Source organism: Cervus canadensis, chromosome 25, assembly GCF_019320065.1.
Source record: "Cervus canadensis isolate Bull #8, Minnesota chromosome 25, ASM1932006v1, whole genome shotgun sequence".
Lineage (NCBI taxonomy): Eukaryota > Metazoa > Chordata > Mammalia > Artiodactyla > Cervidae > Cervus > Cervus canadensis.
This window is the reverse complement of record NC_057410.1, coordinates 18,290,199-18,312,153: the sequence shown is the minus strand read 5'-3', so window position 1 is coordinate 18,312,153 and position 21,955 is coordinate 18,290,199. Positions and strand designations below refer to the sequence as shown.

General features: G+C 36.8%; 1 protein-coding gene across 8 annotated transcripts in view; it reads right to left on the bottom strand.

Moving 5' to 3' along the window:
• PPHLN1 (periphilin 1) overlaps positions 1–21,955 on the bottom strand; it is a 145,259-nt gene that overhangs the window by 71,432 nt on the left and 51,872 nt on the right. For 5 of the 8 annotated variants that reach the window (XM_043446357.1, XM_043446361.1, XM_043446355.1 and 2 more), the window contains 2 exons: positions 10,167–10,378; positions 2,469–2,525 (listed from right to left, as the gene is read on the bottom strand). In XM_043446357.1, coding sequence (XP_043302292.1) covers positions 2,469–2,525; positions 10,167–10,378 — 269 coding nt within the window. The remainder of the gene's footprint in view (positions 1–2,468; positions 2,526–10,166; positions 10,379–21,955) is intronic. The other 3 variants (XM_043446359.1, XM_043446358.1, XM_043446363.1) reach the window with 1 other exon arrangement.

The window sequence follows — 21,955 nt, the reverse complement described above, 5'->3', positions numbered from 1 at the left end:
TCTAGCTCATTTGTTTTCAACTAGACTGATTCTGTAAGAGAATAAATAAAGGACAGAGGTCATATATTTATTTTAGTACTGAAATCTTCATTACATTATTAAATTAAATTTGTTAATATCTAAATCTCTCTTAGAGGCTGGGCACCATTGAAAATTTCAAATAACCTAGAACCAAAGGACTGTACACATTATGGCAGTCTAGGTCATATCAGTGCCAGTAAGCAAACATGGAACAACAAAGAAGACTTGAGGAAAGGCAAAACCATTTTAAAATCATAAATGCTCCCTCTTGCAAATTCTGAAAAGCTAACTTTTAATGCATCACACACAATAAAAATCCAATGGAGGTTATTATATAAATACTACAAAAGAGAATTAGTTAACTATTAGCTAATAATGCAGAAGCTCAAGATAAAGACACGTAGGAATTTAGCAGGTATTCATGAAATGTTTAAAGAAATAAAAATAAAAACTAGAACACTGTAATACAGCACTAATCCACTACCTGATATAAGTGCTCAAATATATACTACATGATTAAAAATAAATCCATATGAAATAAAGTCACTAGCCTTTATCTTTAGACACTCCCAAATTGCTCTATGTATATATGATTGTTTTTATGGAAATTTAAGCCAGAAAATAAATTTAAACATTACTTTAGCCAGTTCAACGACAACAGCAAAAAAACAACAAAAAAGGTTTAGCTAAACATAATTTTTAAAATAACAGTGAGCTGTTACTAATAAAAAAACATTTCATTAAATTGACTATGTGTCAAATGTAATATATATCCTCTGCTTTCAAGGGCTAGGAAACTTTAACTATGGAGAGAAGAAAAAGCAACACCAAGTTTGGAGTGGCACAGAAATTGGTCAAGGCTGGATAGTAGTTTAAGGCCAGGAAAGCAGTCAAGAGCAAAAGCAGAGACAAATGACCTTCAAACTGAAGCAAAGCCAGCTTCAGTCAAAAAGCCTCCTAAGTTCTTCCTGCTATGGTCACGATAGCTAAGGACGGACCTGGAGGCTCAAGGGCTTCCAACCACCTGGAGAAGTAGTAAATAACATCTCTTCTCCAATGTCCTGAAGACCTGAAAAAGCTTTCTCAAGACACCCCTACACCTCTCCCCACCCACAACACGTGGCAGTGTGTGAAGATATTTTTGATCATCTCAAATGGGTGAGTGTCATTGGCACATGACAAAGAGAGGTAAGGGATGCTGCTAAACATCCTACAAATGCACAGAACAGACCTCCACAATAAAGAATGATCCAGCCTCAAATGTTAATAGTGCTGAGGTTGAAGACTCCCCTACTATAAGTACAGTACTCCAACTCTGAGGCTCCAATAGTCTTTATAAAGACAGAATTCTAGAATCTTTTAACTTGTGGTACCATTAAGAGACTTTCATACTAAGCAAGTTTAAAAGTTCTTACAGACCTTAAAAGTCAAAAGTAAAAGGATACCAATCATCACTGTATCCCCAAATGACTAAGAACATGGTTTATTTAGTCATTCCCTACTGAATTTCCACTGTACATGGCAAATCCCACATCATAATGTGACAATGTCAGTCTATCCCATCACATCTAAAGCTCCTAGAGAAGCTTTTTTTTTTTTTTTCTGAATACCCAAGGCCTGCCTTTAAGAAAAGAGTAGTTGCTCAAAAATTGGTGAAGAGATGAATTATTTTTCTACCCTTAGGACACAATGACCTCTTCAGTGTATTCAGATAAATATTTCCTTCAAAGATGAAGAACTGGACCAATCAGTACAGCACACTATGTTAATTAAAAGCATAATTACAGGCTCAATTCTGGCACACAGCAGCTAAAAATAGCCACAAAAAACAAACAAAAAAAAACCTTTCACAAGCAGCTGTTAACCTCTTATTTAGCATTTCCCTCACAAATAAAACATCAACACTACAGGTATGCCAAGTATGATGTCAAAGTGTTGTCTTAGGAGCTCTCATCATTTTAGCTGCATGAGGCTAATTTAAGCAGATTTCAACCAATCTCACTGTGCGGAAGCAAAGGATCACTGAAGGACAGAGCAGTGGTTGATCAAATGTCAACATATATTCACATATACCAGGTACATGAAGGGGAAGGACAGGCAAGAAGCAAAGGATAAAAGAAAAAGGATGATACAGATGGCAGCAGAGAAAGCACGAAAACAATAAATAGAAATGTCCTGACCCTACTGCTGTTAGATTCTACCTGCCAGTGTCTCTTCTACAGATCTCAACCTCCTCTGAGGCGGCTGTTTCTACCCAGGAAAAGGCAAGCTTAGACAACAAACCCACTTATCTACCCAAATCCTACTACGGGAGCCTGCTGTTTTTCAACTCTGGTTCCCATAGCAGACTAACGGAAGAATTTATACACTTACCCATTTCTATAACCACTATCAATTATAACCCCCACCCTTCACAATCCCAAATCAAAATCTAGCTCAAAACTCACCTCTTTCTGGCTTTCCTTCATTCTGCCGTTTGTAGCAGGCACCAGCACGCACGGGCTCTAGGGAAAGGTGGGCAGGGAGGAATTAACACGGGCACCTCTGTGCCCAGGAGGAACAAAAGGACCCAGAAGTAGGAATAACGAGAACAGGAACTTCTGAGCATTTGCTGGTAACCCTAACATCTTTCCTACCCTGTCTTCAAGTTGGGCTGCCTGAGCAAATACCACTAAAGAGAAATAAATAACAAAATAGGAGAAAAACTCTGTTAAGAATCGGTCCAACAATGGTGGATGAAAACGAGGCTAACCAAGGATAGCATGGCCAGAAAGTAACGAAAAAAGGACCATATAATAAGACACCAAAAGTTAAAGACAGGTATCACACATCTTACTCATCAGTATAAGCACCTAAACTAGTCTCCTCCATAAAGTAAATATATAAAGGATTAAAAAATGACACCAAAAAATCAAGAGCAAAAGATCAATCACCCCTAGAAATCAAAAAAGACACCTGAGAAAGTTTTCATGGTACATCATACCAGTTCCCTGGTCATATGATGACTATCTGCAAGGAGTTGTTCTGACTTGTTCTCAACAGGTAGCCTATTACAAGTTCTTAATATTTTGCCATTTGCTTTCATGCCTTTGTACTTCTCTGTCATCTGGTATCTTCTTACCTTTCTCTCTCTTCTTTGTTGGTTATTACTCCTTAAATATGAATGTTCCTCCTATCCTCAATCTTTTTTGTTCTGTTATTCTTATTTGGCTCCAATCAATACTAAGAAAACAAGACAAATGTCTCTCACTCTTTTCACTCATACTTCTGTATTTCTGACGGACAGAATGCTACTCTGTAGGTGCTTGGCCATTACCTCAAATTCATCTTACATGTGATCTTAGTAAGCAGAAACTAACCCCTACCTGACCATGTGGCAACAGGACTCAATACATTCCTGTCTTTGCTGTGACTTGCAAAAAAAAAATAATAAGTTTTAAAGTAGGATGAAGGAAAGAAACTAGGAAAGAAAATTCTCAAGTTGGCAATATGGAAATCAAAATCCCAGTTAATATATTGGTGAGTGAAAGAATAAATGGTGAGGAAGAAAATGAACAAGAGTTTCAAATACTGGTTCCACAGACTATAAAGTTCTTCCCATGCAGGTGAAATAAAAGTCTAAGAAGCAGCTCAGTGTTCCAACAAACACCTAAAAGTCTGTAAGAATTTAACAATATTCACTGTCTCTTTGAATATAGTAGCTGTAAATGTGATAATCTTTCAGAAACATACTTTCTTGCTCATGTGTTCTGATGAAAGCAATGATAAACTTAACCAGACTCATCCAATCAGGCATTATTAATTACTGATAACTCATATAGGAACAAAATACTTTGCTAGGGAAAAAAATTTTAAAGTATCGCTGGAGAGATAATAAAGTTAGGGCTATATCTTGCAAACTATTAAATGCTTGGTACAGTGCCTGATGTAAGAGTAAAATTAGATATTTCTTAAAGTCTTATCAATAAAAAATAAACAAGAGCACTGATAGTACATTAATCTCTCCTTTGATACCTGAAGCTTTAAAAGAGAAATTAAGATATGAACAAATGAAGATGTGATGATTACAAAGATGCTAAGGAAATCATTTCTCTGAATCATAAATGAAGATGTGCAAATTTGGGGCTCTCGGTTAGGAAGAACATGATTTCTCAGCGATCTACTTGTTTATTCAAGAAGTTATGAAACAAGGAATTCCTTGGCAGTTCAGTGGTTAGGACTCCGTGCTTTCACTGCAAGGGGCAAAGGAGTGATCCTTGGTTAGGATCCCGCATGCCACGTGGCATGGCCAAAAAAAAGCCATGAAACAGAAAAACGGAGGAAACACGAGAAAAATGATCCTTGTGGTAAAGACACCAAAAAACTACAGAAAAGACAACCAAACAACCACAGAGGTAGAAAAAGCTCTATACCACTACTGCTTCCCCCAAATAACCAACTTTTGGAGTAAGAGATCCAACCAGTTAAAATTAAGACATATTAACTATGAACACATGAAAGTGAATTTCTGAAAAGTACCGAAGTGTGCTACTGGTAGAACATACAAGCCCTAAAACAGGGATGCTATATATGTCTATACACATGAAAATGCCATTATTTGACTACTGCTTCAGAACCTCCATCATTCAGGTAGGTGCCAGGAAAGCTATAGTTGACCTCCTAGGATTCACCCAGAAAACTCACAGCCAAAGTTCTCTATAATTAAACTACAGGTTCTCAGACAAAAAGAATGTACTGTAGAATCTAATTCAATAGCACATTCACAGCTTGGATCAGTTAAAGAGTCCAAGATTAAATTCCACGTGAAACAGCTCATCCCAACAATACTTTTCTACCTTCATCCTCCCAGCAACTTCTGCCCACTCTTCAGGTATCACCTAAAATGTCTATTCCCATGAAATGACCTGTCTCCTTCTCTAGCTATAAACTCAGAGGGCAAGGACTGGATCTGTCTTGCTTGGCAATCTTTTCTGTAAAGTACATTTTTGTTGAATGACTTTACGAATTTTGTTGTTCAGTTGCCAAGCGGGTCCGACCCTCTGTGACCCTTGGACTGACAGCAGCACGCCAGGCTGCTCTGCCCCCACCATCTCTGACTTTACTCAGACTCATGTCCACTGAGTCAGTGACGCCATCCAACCAGCTCGTCCTCTGCTGCCCCCTTCTTTTGCCTTCAATCTTCTCCAGCATCAGGATATTTTCCAATGAGTCAGCTCTTCACATCAGGGGGCCAAAATATTTATGAGTATTGAACACAAATAAAGTAACTTTCAAGCTAAGAAACAACGGATAAGAAAATAGGTTCCTACTGTGTAATAAACATGATCTGAAGGTAAAGCCTACTTCCATGTTCCCATTATTACTCTACACCTGCACAGAAAAGCCTTCTTTCTAAAGGCAGAATTAAATCTCTAAATTTTATTGGAATTTCAACTATTATCCAAAAATTCACATGGACTTCCAAATTCATTCACAGCAAAAGGTCTTAAAATGTGTCTTCTTTCTTGTTAAACTGAAGTTTAATAATAGAGTCTAATTTCCAAACATACTCTTCTTGAAATAGTATTTTTAATTCCTGTAGATTTTCAGTTATCGTGGAAGGTGTGTTTTCAAAATTAAACACTGATTAATATTAAGTCTTTCTTTAAAATATCTTCCATTCTTAATAATGGCTGCTGATTTCAAGAAAATACGGGAAGACTGAACCCAAAGTCGGAGCTATTATAAAATCAGATACAGACCAATAAAAGCAATAAACCTGTAAATCTTCCACAGTAATGATATCAAAAATTCAACCAAAATATCACATGGTGGTAGTGGTTTAGTAGCTAACTCGTGTCCGACTCTTGCAACCCCATAGTCTGTAGCCCACCAGGCTCCTCTGTCCATGGGATTCTCCAGGCAAGAATACTAGAGTGGGGTGCCATTTCCTTCTCCAAGGGATCTTCCTGACCTAGGAATCGAACCCGGGTCTCCTGCATTGCAGGCAGATGATTTACCAACTGACCTAGGAGGGAAGCCTGATTTATATATGAGCATCACTGGTAAATTTGACATTAACCTGCAGCAAATGTTTAGAGTGAATTAACAAAGAGTTTGTTAAGTACATAGAGGATCATCCCTAGGAATCACAACAGATTTACACAACAAAGCAAAGCAATCTTTATGTCATTGTTTCCAAAGAGGAAATGCTTTGTGATTCTCAAGTGGAAAAGAAAAAAATATGGGGAATCACAACTGGTTAAGTAATAGCAAATCATTTAGATACATGTTCCACAGAGGGATGTGCCTAGAGGTTTCTGTATTAGGACTTATGCTACTCAAATTAATTATTAATGATTAATACAAAACATAAAGTATACTTCATTTATGGATAAAACAAAACTGCTTTTATCTGCTGCTATACATAGAGTCACTAAAGAGATTTTAAGACCTTTATGGAAGAGAATTGTAAGCCAAAGTTAATTAAATGAAATACAGCATTCCTAGACTATTTTTTAATGCATTAACAAAATGCATTATACAAAAAGTATAAGCTGCAGGTTTGTTTTTTTTTTTCTTCTTCATATTATTATACGTGAAAACGTCCTAGATTGGCAGTTGCCTGCAGTTTCAATAAGGGCCAGTAACACAATATGGTTGACAAAAGTTCACTTCTGGCATCACAACTTAAAAGGAATAGAAAGAAAATTAGGAAGTAAAAGGTATGAAAACCATGTCTAATAAAAGGAAGCACTGAAGGAAGTAAATATATTTAAATCTGGAAAAAAAAATCAAAGAGATTATGATGGTACTTTTCAAATTTGCAAAAGATTCCAACATAAAAAGAAATATCTTTATGGCTCTAAGAAAAATAACTAGTATTAAGTAGCTGTTACAAGAAAAGGTTTTAATTTTTTTTTTTAATGAGTTATATAAAAAAAGGAAAGACTGGCCTGTAATGTAGAAAGCTTCAAGGGAAGTACTTTAACAAAAAGTCTCCCATACTGATATGGGAGACTCTGGTGTTATTATTAACACTATTATCCTAAACAGAAGGTAAGTAGCAAAAGTATAAGATAGGAAAACAATGGGATTCATCAGAGAGAGGGGGAAAGAAAAAGGAAATAAATATCTAAGAGAGAGCTGACAAACAGGGAAAGTCTGGTCATATTACTCAGAATAAAAACAAACTTCAAGGAAAAATATAAATGGTATATACAACAAAACAATTTTAACTATAATCATATAATAAACAGGGAAAAGGAAATGAGGCTAACCAGGACAACCTATACTGTTAGCACGTAAATATGAACAATAATAAGGAAAAAAATATTGTCATATATCATAGTCACAGCTATAATCAGGCTAGTTCACTTAAGTTATCGGCAGAAAATTCTTAAATGTGAACACAAGACGCAGACAGTTTGATTTACGAAGATAATCAGCCTATGGCAGTACAAAGTTCTATAGGATTTAACTCAAACAGTAAGAATAAATTTAATTAAATAACATATATGGACATGTGTGCACAAAACAGGAAATAAGCAACTGAGAGGAAAAAGTAGCAATCATTGTGACTTATAATTAAGCACATAAGAGATATAGTAGATGCACAGAATTATGAAAAATTAGTCCTAAAATGATTGCCATGGACAAACTATTAATGATCATTAAAATGAGTAAAATTTGTCTGAAAAGTATGAAAAGAAGCAAAACATTGTATGTTAAAAAAAATTAACAAAATGAGAGCATATGGAATAAGAAAATTATTTTTACCTGTTACTTACAGAAACATTTAAAATCTTTGTCAAAATTTCAATTTCCACTGGAAAACTAAATTAACCCACTACTGGTAGATTAGCCCAGTTTAAGTGACTGATAATTAAGGACCACATTTCTCAGCTCTCTTTTTTACTTTTTGAATAAACGCAAGGTACAATCAATATTTGGGAGATTTATATTGAAAGCAAAAACCAGTACCACAAATATGTAAAATAACAATTACTTTTTCCATTTATTGTTTAAAGTAAGACTTTGTTAACTTTTTGGAAGATTATCTCGTGTAACTGTCCTGAAAACTATTTAATGAAAGGAGTAAAGAAAAACACTGTAACAGTTCAGCCCCAATAGCTGAGGAATCAACCAAAGCAATCTGTTAAAAGAACATTCCCAGGAAAAAAAAAAAAACAACAACTTTTTTTCTTGACTGAAGAACTTCACTTTCAAAGTAAATGACTTAAGAAAATAAACATGAAGGCATTAACAAAGTTGTATACTCTATTTCATTCAATTCACACCAGATTTTAGTCTTCGAATTTTCTGTTATCTTTCCATCATTGCAAGATACTAAACCTATGAGACCTGAAAGGATGGGAAAAGCACATCAGAGACACACAGACTGCAGCATCACATTGTGGCTCCATATTGCATCTCAAGATTTTAGAGTTTTGGCCACTACCTACCAGACCAAATGCACATTGAGGATACCTCCCTAGAAATCTGTTTTAAAGGAAAAAAGGAAAAAACAAGGCTAATTCACCAATAATTTAAATAACTTAACAGCTTCACTACAAGATCTAAGGAAGGACCTCCAGCTTCCACTTTACTAGTTTTGTTTAAAAGGCTTCAAATCTGTTTCTAAAGACACTGTCTTCCTCTTAACCAAATTACTAATAGATCTGGATTTAAGTCATACACGTCTAAAAACATATGTCCCTAGAAGGTATCTGGCTAATTTTGGATATTTATGTCTGTGCATGTGAGCACACATTAGACTTAGAGGCTAAGTCTTGAAGGGTGAGGGGAGGAGGAAGGAAGTGAAGGAAAGGAGAAGTTACCAAACTTTTAACAGTGAACTCCACAGTAAAACTTTCAATTACCTGGAACTAGTCCAAGCATATTTTAAGCAATCAGGCATGTGCTAAGTGACTATAGTTGTTTTAAAACCTTCAAATGGGATTCTTACCTTCTGCAAGGCCATTCATACACATATATCCAAAATATGTTTTTTGGAAGCCCCACTCTACCTAGCTCTGGAAATAGCAGACAAGTGATAAATGTTTGTTAAATACAGGAATCCAGCAACAGCTACAATGGAGACAATCTAATGATCTTAATATTAAGTAAAGATTGTTAAACTAAAAATCTTATTATTTGGGAAAAAAAAAGTTAAAAGGAAGGAAAAGAAAGAATAAATTTCCGATTTCTGTATGTTGGCTTATAATTCCTTCCACCTAGAAGATACTTCTCTACTTGTACAAGTCTGAAATAAAAGATGAGCCTAAATGTCATTTCCTCCATGGCATGTTCTTCCATCCCCAGAGTGAGAATCTCTTACCTAGACTTGCTTATGTCATGTTAACTCATTTACAAAGTATCAAGTCTTACATCAAAGTTATACTTTACATGTCACATTTATATATTGATAAACCTGCTATTAGTTGCGGGAAAATACATATACATTCTAATTCCTTGGTGACAGGGACATTGTTCTAACATAACACCCTGAATATAGAAGGCATGAGGAACTGTTTTGTGAATGAGCGCAACTGCAGGTGGTAGGGTCTAGAATGGTAACACTGGAAAATTTTACCTAGGAAAGTGGCTTCATTTATTTATCCCAACCAATACTGAGCAACTGGGCCAGGGCGGCATGCACTGAATGCCATGCATGTCTGGGTACTTCAAATTTAAAAAAAACAAACAAACTGGAGGTTGGCAAAGAATGAATCGAAGGTAGGTTTTAGCTCTAAATTCTGTAAGGCTATACCTTATATTTAGGGGAACCACTAATGTTTTTCATGAAAAATATAAATGATTTCCCATAGTGACAGAAGGTTAAAGGAGGTTGGATCAACCCAGGAATTAGCAGAACATATAGGAGTGTGTGACACGCCAACATGATTACAAACACACCTCCTCTACACTGAAGAATTAGAAGTGAAATATCATGCGGACTGCAACTTGAAATAGTTCCAAGACGTGTTATGACATTCATTATACTAGTCTACTTTTCTGTAAGTTTGAAAACTTTCAAATAAAGAGTTAAAAATAATATATATATATATATATCTAATAACACATATAAGGCTATCTGACTCAGTATATTCTGACCACTGGAGGCTGCGAAAAAAACAAAAAGGAGAACTCTTAAAAATACATACTTCTGTGTTGAGACTGATGGAAGGAGTAAGTTTTGCTTCTTTCTGGAGAGTAACTCCTACTGCTGACACTGGAGCCAGATCTGCTGTGTGGAGAATCCTTTCGGCCTACAGGCGATTCTCTGAAAAAAGGAGTGTCTCTTTTATGAGGAGACCGGTCTCTCACATAATGGGAGGAGTAGAAACCTTTTCTTCTAAAGCTGTCTCTCATGTCCCTTTGAAGTAAAAATAAATAAGTTAATTATATCTTGTACTCTCTATACATAAGAACAAACAGCAAAAGCTCTGGTTATAAGCCACTCTTTCTGTTGTAATTTTTGTTCCCTTCTACAACCACCTACCTTCTGAAATCAGTCAATAAAATGAAGCTTTATCAGTGACATATGATTTAGAATGCAGCATTTTTTTAGTTTGGTTAACCAGGTGGTTATGTGCAAAAGTTACTTATTTTAAGCAAGCACAAAAATTTATACATGTGAAAAACATAGTCATATAATTTCTACTTCTGTTTGAAACTAACAACACGCCACACAGCTACTACTCTCTCAAAGACTCCTAAAAAATGCCAAAGATCTCCCCAGTGAGACAGTTCTTGGCCTATTATCCTCATCTAAGCATAGCATTCAACACTTTTCAACTGGTGCGATTTCCCACTACCCTGCCCCATGGTAATCTGGCAGCGTTTACAGACACTTTTGTTGTTACAATCGCAAAGAAGGGAATACAACTGGTAGCAGGATGCTACCAAAATGCTACTATGCCCAGAACAGCTCCCACACACACAGAGTAAAAAACGATGCAATCCAAAGTGTTAACAATGTCAAGGCTGAGAAACCATGGTATATACTTATTAAATCCTTGCTCTCTGAATTTATAACAGATTGTTGCCCATCTCTAAATACCAACTTTTTAATATCACCTTTACTTATACAAATTAAATTGCCTTATTAAGCAATATCATCAACTCAAAGCAGAAAGCAAGCCCAAGTAATAAAGACTTATAAAGCAAAACTATCATTAAAACATCAAAGCAAACTAAAATTAATAAAACTATTGAGACACAAGTTTCTATTTAAAAGAACACTTGGAGTCAAACAGGTTTTAACTGAAGATTTAGCAAATATACCTCCATACTGAAATTAAAGAACATTACACTCCAGACAGAAGAATGACAAAAAGATGAGCCAACTACCATGAAATTTCAAATGCTCAGAAAATAATTTCAGCATACTGACTGGTAGTCCTTAATATGTAACCAGATTGTTGTCATTAACTATTAATACTCAAACTATATTGTCTTTACAGATACAATGAAGCTCCTCTGTGTAGAAGTAGAAAACAATTAAAACTCATTGTGATAAATGAACTCAGACAAAATACTAATACTGAAATAAGCCACTAAAACTATAGGAGTCATAGCAAAATCACTGAAAGCTGAAGTAAGTAGCTATATATGTACTACACAGATTTTAGGAACTACCAGGTGCTGGGGACCCAAAGGTGAACCACATATATGTGGTGTGTGAGACGGTGGATGCCAAGATGATGTCAAATTCTGGCACAGGGGATCAATGAAATGAGAAAGCAGACCTGAGAAATAGCTAAGAGTGGGACAGCCACATTTAGATTCAATCATGCTATCTTTCAGATGCTCATGTAACCATCTGGTAAGCAACTACAGATACTGGTGACAAGACCAGAACACATTTCTGGTTATAATTATAAATTTGTCTATAAACAGGCAGTATTTAAAACCTTCAGTATAGATGAAATCAAAGGATAAAAAGCAGAAGGCCTAGAATCTAGGGCTAGAAAACTACCACACTGAGAAGGAAATGGGCTGTCTGAGAAGAATGAGAGAGAGAGGCCACAAGAACATGAGGGACAGGAAAGTAAGTGATCAGGGAAGGAAATGAAAGGGTGCTCCAAGAAGGAGAATAAAGATTTCCTACACTGAAAGTCAACGAGCTCCTCCTGATAACTTACTCAGGAAACGGAGAAGAACAAGGCCACATTCAGAGAAAAGACAGCCTGTTTTCTCTGAAGGGAAAGGAAAGATGAAATGCTGAATTCCAGTTTCCTAATCCTGACACCAGATGGCAGTAAAATCACAACAGCACAATTCGGAGCCATCAGTGGCTTGGGGTGGCTAAAGATACACATGGCGGAAGTACATGTCAGATTTTAAAATCACAGAGCAGAATAACATCTCTCCTCTCCCTCACACCAACCTCTCCTACTGACCATCAGATTAAACAAAAACATCACAGTAGGCATCATCTACCATACGTATATGGTACTACTTTATTCAAGTTATTTATTCACATGCATATTTATAAATATTTTTTCGTATCTATATATCTATGTCCCAATATATAAAAGGCACTATAGAGAATTATTCTGGCTCTGAAGAAGCTTATCATCTAACTGCGGGGATGGGGAGGAAATGTTCCAAAAGGTTGTACCATCATTCAGAAGAGAAGGATATATTAATAGATGAAAAACTGACCAAGAAGTCTTTAAGAAAAGTTAGAATTTAGATCAACACTGTCTAAGAGAAACATAATCAAGCCACAGATGATGTAGTCAGAGTTCAAAAGTAAAGAGAAACAGGTGAATTTTAGCAATATTTTACTTAACCCAATATACTCAAAATACTATCAACATGTAATCAATATTTTAAAATTTAGTGAGATATTTTATATTCTTTTTCATCTTACATCTTGAAAATCAAGTGTGTATTTTCTATTACACAATATCTCAGTCTGAACTGGCCACATTTCAAGTGCTCAATAGGCACATTTAGCTAGTGGCTCCAATACTAAACAGCACAAATTTACATGTTTGGGAAAAGCAGTCCAAGTTTCAAGAAAAAGCAGAGAAGGATTAAAGGATATGCAAAGAAGAACAGTGAAAAGTTTAAAAGGCTATAACTGAAAAACAAAGGAAGAAACTTTTAAAAAGAGAAAAGACAGTTAATATCAAATACTGCAGAAACTGGAAGAGACCTTTGTATTTAAAACCTAAGAGTCACATGACCAGTGAGTGGGCTGAACAGTGAACTCTAGAAACCAGTGAACTGTGGGCTGACCAGTGAACTCTGGAAACCAAATCAGACTGTAAGAAACCGTATCTATTAAAGGGATTAAACTATCACTTTTCTTCCAAAAAAAAAAAAAGTTTGGCAGAGGGAAGAAGGAAGAGAACTGGGACAATGCTCTGAGAAAAGAGGCTTATCTGGATGTATTTTGAAAGTGAAAGTCGTTCAGTCATGTCCGACTCTTTGTGACCCCATGGACTATACAGTCCAGTACAGACTATAGTATATAGTCAGTATAGACTATAGTCTATACTATACAGTCCACGGAATTCTCCAGGCCAGAAATACTGGAGTGGGTAGCCTTTCCCTTCTCGAGGGGATCTTCCCAATCCAGGGATCAAACAGGGGTCTCCCGCACTGCAGGCGTATTCTTAACCAGCTGAGCCACAGGGAAGCCAGAGAATACTGGAGAGGGTAGCCTATCCCTTCTCCAGCGGATCTTCCCAACCCAGGAATTGAACCCGGGTCTCCTGCATTGCAGGTGGATTCTTTACCCACTGAGCTATGAGGGAATCCTGGATATATTTGGAAGCTGAGGGGAAACCGCTAATTTCTTATAGAAGGAGAAACTGATAATCCAAGACCACTTTAGGCAACTGACAAAAAAGGAGCCAAAAATCACCAGGAGAAAATGGGACAAGGGAACTAAGTAGAAGAGAACAGCATAGAAGGAAAGAAGAGAGAACATGAAAGGACACAGAGGAAAATTCTCATTTCAAGAGAAAGCATGAGAAATCTCTCTTCAGAAGTTCTTTACCTCAGGAACATATCTCTGTTGTTTATGCCATAAAAGTGAAAGTCACTCAGTAGTGTTCGACTCTGCGATCCCATGGACTACACAATCCATGGAATTCTCCAGGCCAGAATACTGGAGTGGGTAGCCTTCCCCTTCTCCAGGGGATCTTCCCAACGCAGGGATCAAACTCATGTCTCCCACATTGCAGGTGGACTCTTTACCAGCTGAGTCAGGATGGACAGCCGGAGAATACTAGAGTGGGTAGCCTATCCCTTCTCCAGCAGATCTTCCTGACCCAAGAATCGAACTGGGGTTTCCTGCACTGCAGGTGGAGTCTTTACCAACTGAGCTATCAGAGAAGCCCTAACATATTTCTAGAAGTCATCAATACAAAGTAAAGAAAGTAAGGCCGTGAACAGACGCTTATGGCAGAGTGGAAATTATTTGTCCTTTGGGGAAAAGTTAATTGAGCAGTGTTCCTCAAAGTGCAGGTCCCCAGACCTGCATTGCAATCTTGAGAAGGTGACAAGTGCCAATTTAGGGCATCAAACCACCTACTGAGTCAGAATCTCTGGAAGTGAGACCAAGCATTTAGGGCTTTAACAAGGCCCTGCAGATGATTATGAGGCACACAAAACTTTGAGAAGGACTGAACTAGACAAGCTCACTGACATATCCGAGTTGTTTACATACAACTATGGTATCTCTAAGTCAAGGAAGCACTACTACAAACAAAGCTAGTGGTGTGACGGAATTCCAGCTGAGCTATTTCAAATCCTAAATGATGACACTGTGAAAGTGCTGCACTCAATGTCAGCAAACCTGGAAAACTCAGCAGTGGCTACAGGACTGGAAAAGGTCAGTTTTCATTCCAATCCCAAGGAAGGGCAATGCCAAAGAATGCTCAATCTACTGTACAATGGCATCCATTTCACATGCTAGCAAGGTCACGCTCAAAATCCTTCAAGCTAGACTTCAGCAGTATGTGAACCGAGAACTGCCAGATGTACAAACTGGGTTAAGAAAAGGCAGAGTAACCAGAGATCAAACTGCCACCACCCGCTGGATCATGGAGAACGCAAAGGAATTCCAGAAACATCTACATCTACCTCTGCTTCACTGACTGTTCTAATGCCTATGACCGTTTGGATCACAAAATGGTGGGAAATTCTTGGGAAGAGATGGGAGCACCAGACCACCTTACCGGTCTCCTGAGAAACCTGTATGCAGCTCAAGAAGTAACAGTTAGACTGGGACATGGAAAAGAGGACAGGTTCAAAATTAGGCAAGGAGTACAACAAGGCTGTATATTGTCATCCTGACTATTTACCTTCTATGCAGAGTACATCATGTGAAATGCCAGGCTGGATGAATCATTAGCTGGGATGAAGACTGCTGGGAGAAATATCAACAACCTCAGATATGCAGATGATACCACTCTAATGGCAGAAAGTGAAGAGGAACTCAAGAGCCTCTTGATGAGGGTGAAAAGGAGAGTGAAAAAGCTGGCCTGAAACTCAAAATTAAAAGAAAGAAGATCATGGCATCCGATCCCATTACTTCATGGCAAATAGATGCAGGAAAAACTGGAAGCAGTGACAGAATTTATTTTCCTGGGTTCCAAAATCATGGGGGATGGTGACTGCAACCATGAATTAAAGGACATCAGCTCCTTGGAAGGAAAGTTATGACAAACCTAGGCAGCATATTAAAAAGCAGAGACATCAGTTTGCCAACCAAGGTCCATATAGTCAAATCTATGATATTTCCAGTAGTCATGTATATGGATATGAGAGTTGAACCATAAAGAAGGCTGAGCACCGAAGAACTGATGTTTTCAAATTGTGGTGCTGCAGAAGACTCTTGAGAGTCTCCTGGACTATAAGGAGATCCAACCAGTCAATCCTAAAGGGAATCAACCCTGAATATTCATTAGAAGGAGTGTTGCTGAAAATGAAGTTCTAATACTTTGTTTGGCCACCTGATGCGAAGAGCCGACTCATTGGAAAAGACCCTGATGCTCGGAAAGATTGAAGGCAGAAGGGGGCGGCAGATGAAATGGCTAGACAGCATCACCGAGTTAATGAACATGAATCTGAACAAACTCTGGGAGACAGCAAAGGACAGGGGAGCCGGGCGTGCTGCAGTCCATGGGGCCGCAAAGAGTCGGACACAACTTAGTGACTAAACAACAAGTCAAAAACAGTAACTCAGAGCTCATGACAGAGGCAGAACATGTTTCAGTGATGACGATTCTAGGGTTTTGACCACGCCAGTGGACAGCTAAACATAACAGTTGAAAAACACAAGACTGATGTTAGTTAAAAGTATCACCAAATCAAAACAGAGAGGGATGGAGGAGAAGACTGTGTGCCAGAAACTATAATAATCCAGAAACAAGGAATCTGTTGGTGTTTAGTCACTAAGCTGTGTCCAACTGTTTTGCGACCCCATGGACTGTAGCCCACTAGGCCCCTCCCTCTGTCCATGGGATTTCCCAGACAAGAATACTGGAGTGGGTTGCCATTTCCTTCTCCAGGGGATCGTCCCAGCCTAAGGATTGAACCCATGTCTCCTGCACTGGCAGGCAGATTCTTTACCACTGAGCCACCAGGGAAGCCATGGGGTCCTGAAAATTCATCAAAGAGTACAGAGACGAGGACAGGGTGGTACACATGGAGAAGTTCACGGATGACATTGGAACTGTGGCTTGGAGGAGGTAATAAGCAAGAAGTATGCCCAGAACTCATCTCAAGAACCAATGAATTAGGAGGGAAGTGGTTTCACCTTGTGAAAGTTAGGTTCCTACTGCAGAAAACAGATGGAAAAAACAGTAGAAAATATATCAGTTATCTCATTTTTAACCTTTCCTCAAACACATGGACTATCAAGTTATAAAATATTTTACCAAACTTTGAGACAACATGGGGAAGGGAGTGACTGATTCCCTTTCTTTTAACATATGCCATGACAAATTCAGATTGATTAAAAAGCTAAATGTTTGGAAGGAAGGGATAGGAAGAAAAGACCTCTCTGTCTGTACCTGTCTGTCTGTCTGTCTCTCTATATATACATATATATAAAATAAATAATTATAAGTCTATAAGAAGAAATTACTGTGTATCAAAATAATAAGCTTATATTACACCCAAAAAAAGTGCCTAAAGTTGAAATTTAATTAGATTTAAAGTGACCTTCCAATTAAGTGTGACTTTCCAATTAATATCAGATGGCAGTATCTTAAACATTAGTCTTTAACAATTTAATGAATGCTGACAAACCATTGAAGAAGTTTTCTGAAGACACCAATAAGAAGTAGATGAAGGATATGAAGCTAAATCAATGGAAGACAAATAAATATGTCATCTAAGTAAATATTTAATGTAACTCGTTATTTTAATTTTTTCTATCAAATATGCAAATGATCCTGACCAGCTGTGAAAATTAGGGTAGTACATATAAACCTCATCATGAATAAAATACAATTTGGGTTGGGCTGGAAATTACTAGGGACTTAATGGTCCTAAAAGAAAAATACTAATCCAGCCCACAAAATAGGGTTAGACTTCACGGTCCACACAGAGAGCAAATACTAGATAGAGCTGAAATAGCAAACTTTTCTGTCAGAATGCTTTTCTCATCTTTAACAATAAATTTCCTTTCTTTTCCTCTATTTATATGTCTATAAAAATCTCTTTGTCTAGGCTCAACCCAATGTGACCAAATGCTGCACAATTTCTTCTTTTTCTTGTCATAACACCTGGTTAATTTAGTTTGCACTTGGTTTCAAATGTCAGCCCAAAGAGTTTCTATCTGAGAGAAAAAAGCCATGACTATCAGAACAATCCAGTTATAATATGGGTGTCTTCACGTGTGTCACTAGTGCACGTGACATTAGTTTCATGAAACAACTGAGTCCTAATTTTCTTAAGTTTTTGTCACCCACTATAATTTATGACAAATTTATGAAGTTAAAAATGGATATACAAAGGCTTAGTTTGTTTGTTTTAATTATGATAATATGGCAAGGACAAATTGAGCAAACTTGTATCTTTTACCTTATACTGAAACAAAACCCTTTCATAGATTTATTTCTATTTCTTTAATGTGAGAATGTAATGAGTCTTTAAAGCATGTAAGTCAACAGAAAATCAACAATGCTTTCATCTATAAACCTATTCCTAATAAAATCAAGGAATTTTTCCTTTACAAATGATTTCTATAATGTGACCGTAGTATTTTCATATTAAAGTTTTAAATTTTGATTTTTAATTAGAAATTAGTTAAGCTTTTTTTTTCTTTCATTTCATTGATACTTCCTATTCACCATGTGGGAGAGCAAAATATTTCCCAATTATTTATTAAATCACTTTACTATTAACAACTTACATAACTATTTTCCAATGGCAATATTCTCTTAAGTTCCCTAGTTTAGATTTCTAAAACTGACCTTCCACTCCTTAATGCCATCTCCCTCCAACACCAACCTTTCCAATCCAAAAAGAAACTTTTAGCTAATCTTTTCCAGAGTAATTAAGTGGCTGTAACTATACTTTAGCGAGGAAAAGCAACCTATAGAAATAGCTTCCTAACGCTTAGCTTAATGTACGCACGTGACTAGTAACAGCTATCATTATCGCTCCGAGAATCCGATTCTGTAAATGCAGAAAAACCTATTTATATAGGTTATGAATATGAAAAATACTCAAATATATGCAAGAATAAAAAGAATTTTATTGGTGAGGCTCCTTAGTATACACTAATGGTTCTCAAGTGGTGGTGCTTTTGCTCCCACTAGGACAGGTGGCGACATCTGAAGACACGATATTTCTGACTCACGAGTGGGGACAGTACTAGCATCTACTAGGTAAAGCTCAGGACAGACCCCCTACAATGAAAAACTGCCCAGGATCAAACGCCAATAGCGTCAAAGTTCAGCAAGCCTGAGGCAGACAGACACATGTACAAATACACTCCCTCACAAATTTATCAGTCTAAGAAACAAGAAAAAATATTCAAGAGCTTTCTTGGAACCAATTAACAATTCTAAAATGTTGCTTTATGATACACATAACATCAAGCACTAAAGTTTCTTCAATTCTCCTAAACATTCAAATTATGTTACATTTTCAAGTAAAATATGTTCTACTCTATTTTCAACCTTTTAATTTATATACAGTCCCATAGTTAAGAGCACAGGCTCTGGAACAAGCCTGTCAGGATTCAATCCTGGTTCCATTATTTGGTTACCATGGGAGAGGTTTGCAGTTACTTAACCTCTCTGTGCCTGTTTCCTCATCTATAAAATGGAAATGATGTGACTAAGAGGAATAATGCCTACCAGCATACATAACAAGTGTCATGTATATTAACTCACTAACTCAAATTAAAGAAAAAACGAACACTGGCCACAGCGAGCACTGACAACGGTGTGAAAGGACTGGACCTCACATGCAGGAACATAAGTGGGTGCAAAGCCGCGCGCCCTCAGTGCACAATCACATGACTGACAAACACACATCTTCATCAGTGACGGATCACACCGCAGTTTTCAAAGGCTTTTGGGTTAGTCACCATGTGTGTGTTATTCAGTTCACAGGCAAACAACAAAGATGTAGTTTGGTTGCCTTCTTGTGCCAAAAAACAGAAAAAGTGTAACGGTAGGAGTGGAATTCAAATTGAATATAAATGGAATTATCGAAGAAATAAGTGACCACGGGAATGCTGACAATGTTGCTTTCAAGACATGCACTGGTGTCTTCACAGCTACTGTATATATAACAGGTGATTGGTGGGAACATCCTGTGTAGCACGGAGAAACCTGCTGGGTGCTCTGTAATGACCTGGATGGGGAGGCAGTCTGGGAGTGAGTGGGTATGTGTATATGTACGGCCAATCCACTTTGCTATCCACCATAAACTAACACAACGCTGTAGATTAACTATACTCCATAAAATTAAGAAGAAAAAAGTAAAATGACTGACAACACCAAGCATTGACAAGGATGTGGAGCAACTGGAATTCTCACACACTGCTCGAAGTAATGCAAGATAGCCACTTCAGCACATGATATAACAACTTCCTACAATGTTCAACACACACATACCATACAACCCAGGAATCTCACTAGGGGTTACACAAGAGAAATAAAATTCTGTGATCACTCAAAAAAAAAAAAAAAAGATATGCAGCCTGAGGAAAAATGGTAAAGGCAAACTTACTGAAGGCAAACAAGCAGAGACTATGACAAGAAGGATAAAGGTGTCCCAGAGGAAGTGAGGCTAATAAAAAATCCACGGTAAAGGAACTCTCAAGAGATACTTCCAACAATGAAAATGCAAAGGATAAAATGTTGGAAACTGACTCAAACTCAGAACGCAGTGTAACAATTCATCAAGGCATAAAAAAGATGCTTGCTTCCAGGAGACAAACACTGTTCAAACTATTCCTGATAAGTTTTTGACAAAGGTTTCTAATGTTTTAAAAAATTACAGTGTATTAAATCAGTATTAGTTTTACTTTTACAAAAAGTTTTTACAAGTTACAACAACTGTAATTATTGTCACTGACTATTAAAATTGCTTTAGGTCAGAATAACAATCACCTTTGAAGAGGAAGAAGAAAGCAACCCAAGAGAAGCATGAAAAAGCTCTGAGATGCAAGTAAAATTCTCTCTCTTAACATGGATTGTGGTAACACTTACGGTTCACACTGAGTTATATACCTTGATTTATGTACTTTGTATATGTTATATGCTCTATTGTCTTTTTCTTTTTTAAAAGATGTTTATTGTCCTCTAAAAATATGAAATATAAAAATATAGCTCTTTGTCACTTAAAATGGTATGAAAGGATTTTTTTAGAAAGCAAACAGAACTTTTATCTTTCAAAAAAGAATTTCCATTATGAAGATTTATTTTAAGGGAAAACAAATTGTAAGATGCAACTACTGTCTAAAAATCCTTATTACATCTTAAGGATTTCTTTTGAACACTCAGACAGCACAGCTTACTCGCCCAAGAGAAGAAAGCCCTGTCAACTACCACAACCAATGTGTCAGCTAATCATCTCAGAGCATCACCAAGAAATCCGTGCAACAAGATTAGCTTCCTCCACCTCACGATACTCTGCAAAGGCAAACCTTTCCATACATCGTGACCGAGAAATCATCCAACTTATATTTCACTGTGATCTACTTTTTCATCATTCAGAAAAATGCTGTACCTTAACAAAGCAACTCAACTTTTAACATTGTTTCCAAATACAACTCTCTTTACCTAACCTTCAGGAAAGTCAGTGAACAGATTGAAACAAAATCTCTTATAAATAAAACATTTTTAAAAATCCTTTGTAATAAAATGTAGGTTTTTTCCCTCCCACAGTTTTTCTTAAATCTTTAGTGCTTGTTATTATATATATGCAACCAAATGCTATCAAACGACTAGTGAATAAGCAAACACAAAATAATTATCATTAGGAAAATTTTAAGTGTTCCATTGCCCTTGGGTTAACAGCTTGTATTTAGGTAAACTCACTCCTGGCTTTAATTCTGTACCATATATTTAACAGATATTTTCTACTAGTAAAATCTTTGATGTGTTTTTTAAAATATTTCTATTTCATAGAGTTTGACCTAAAGATAACATTACTTCGAGGCTTACCTCAGTTTTTGCTACTTCAACAAAATACCACTACTACTTTAAGAAACACTTCTTGAAAAAAAAAAAAAAAAGAAACACTTTTAGGTCCAAAAATGAGGAACTAAATTCTAACTTGACTTTTGAAAAAAAATCTAGAAAAACTGAACAAAAAACTTGATTTTTAGCAACCTGCTCAGTCATCAGAGAGCTAAGAATGAAGTAGAATTATGCATCTACAAGAGAAGTAGGAAGCCCAGAGATCTGGGTCTGTCTCTTGGGGGTTGCTTTTGCTTTTATGTATCCGCCAATTTCAAAAG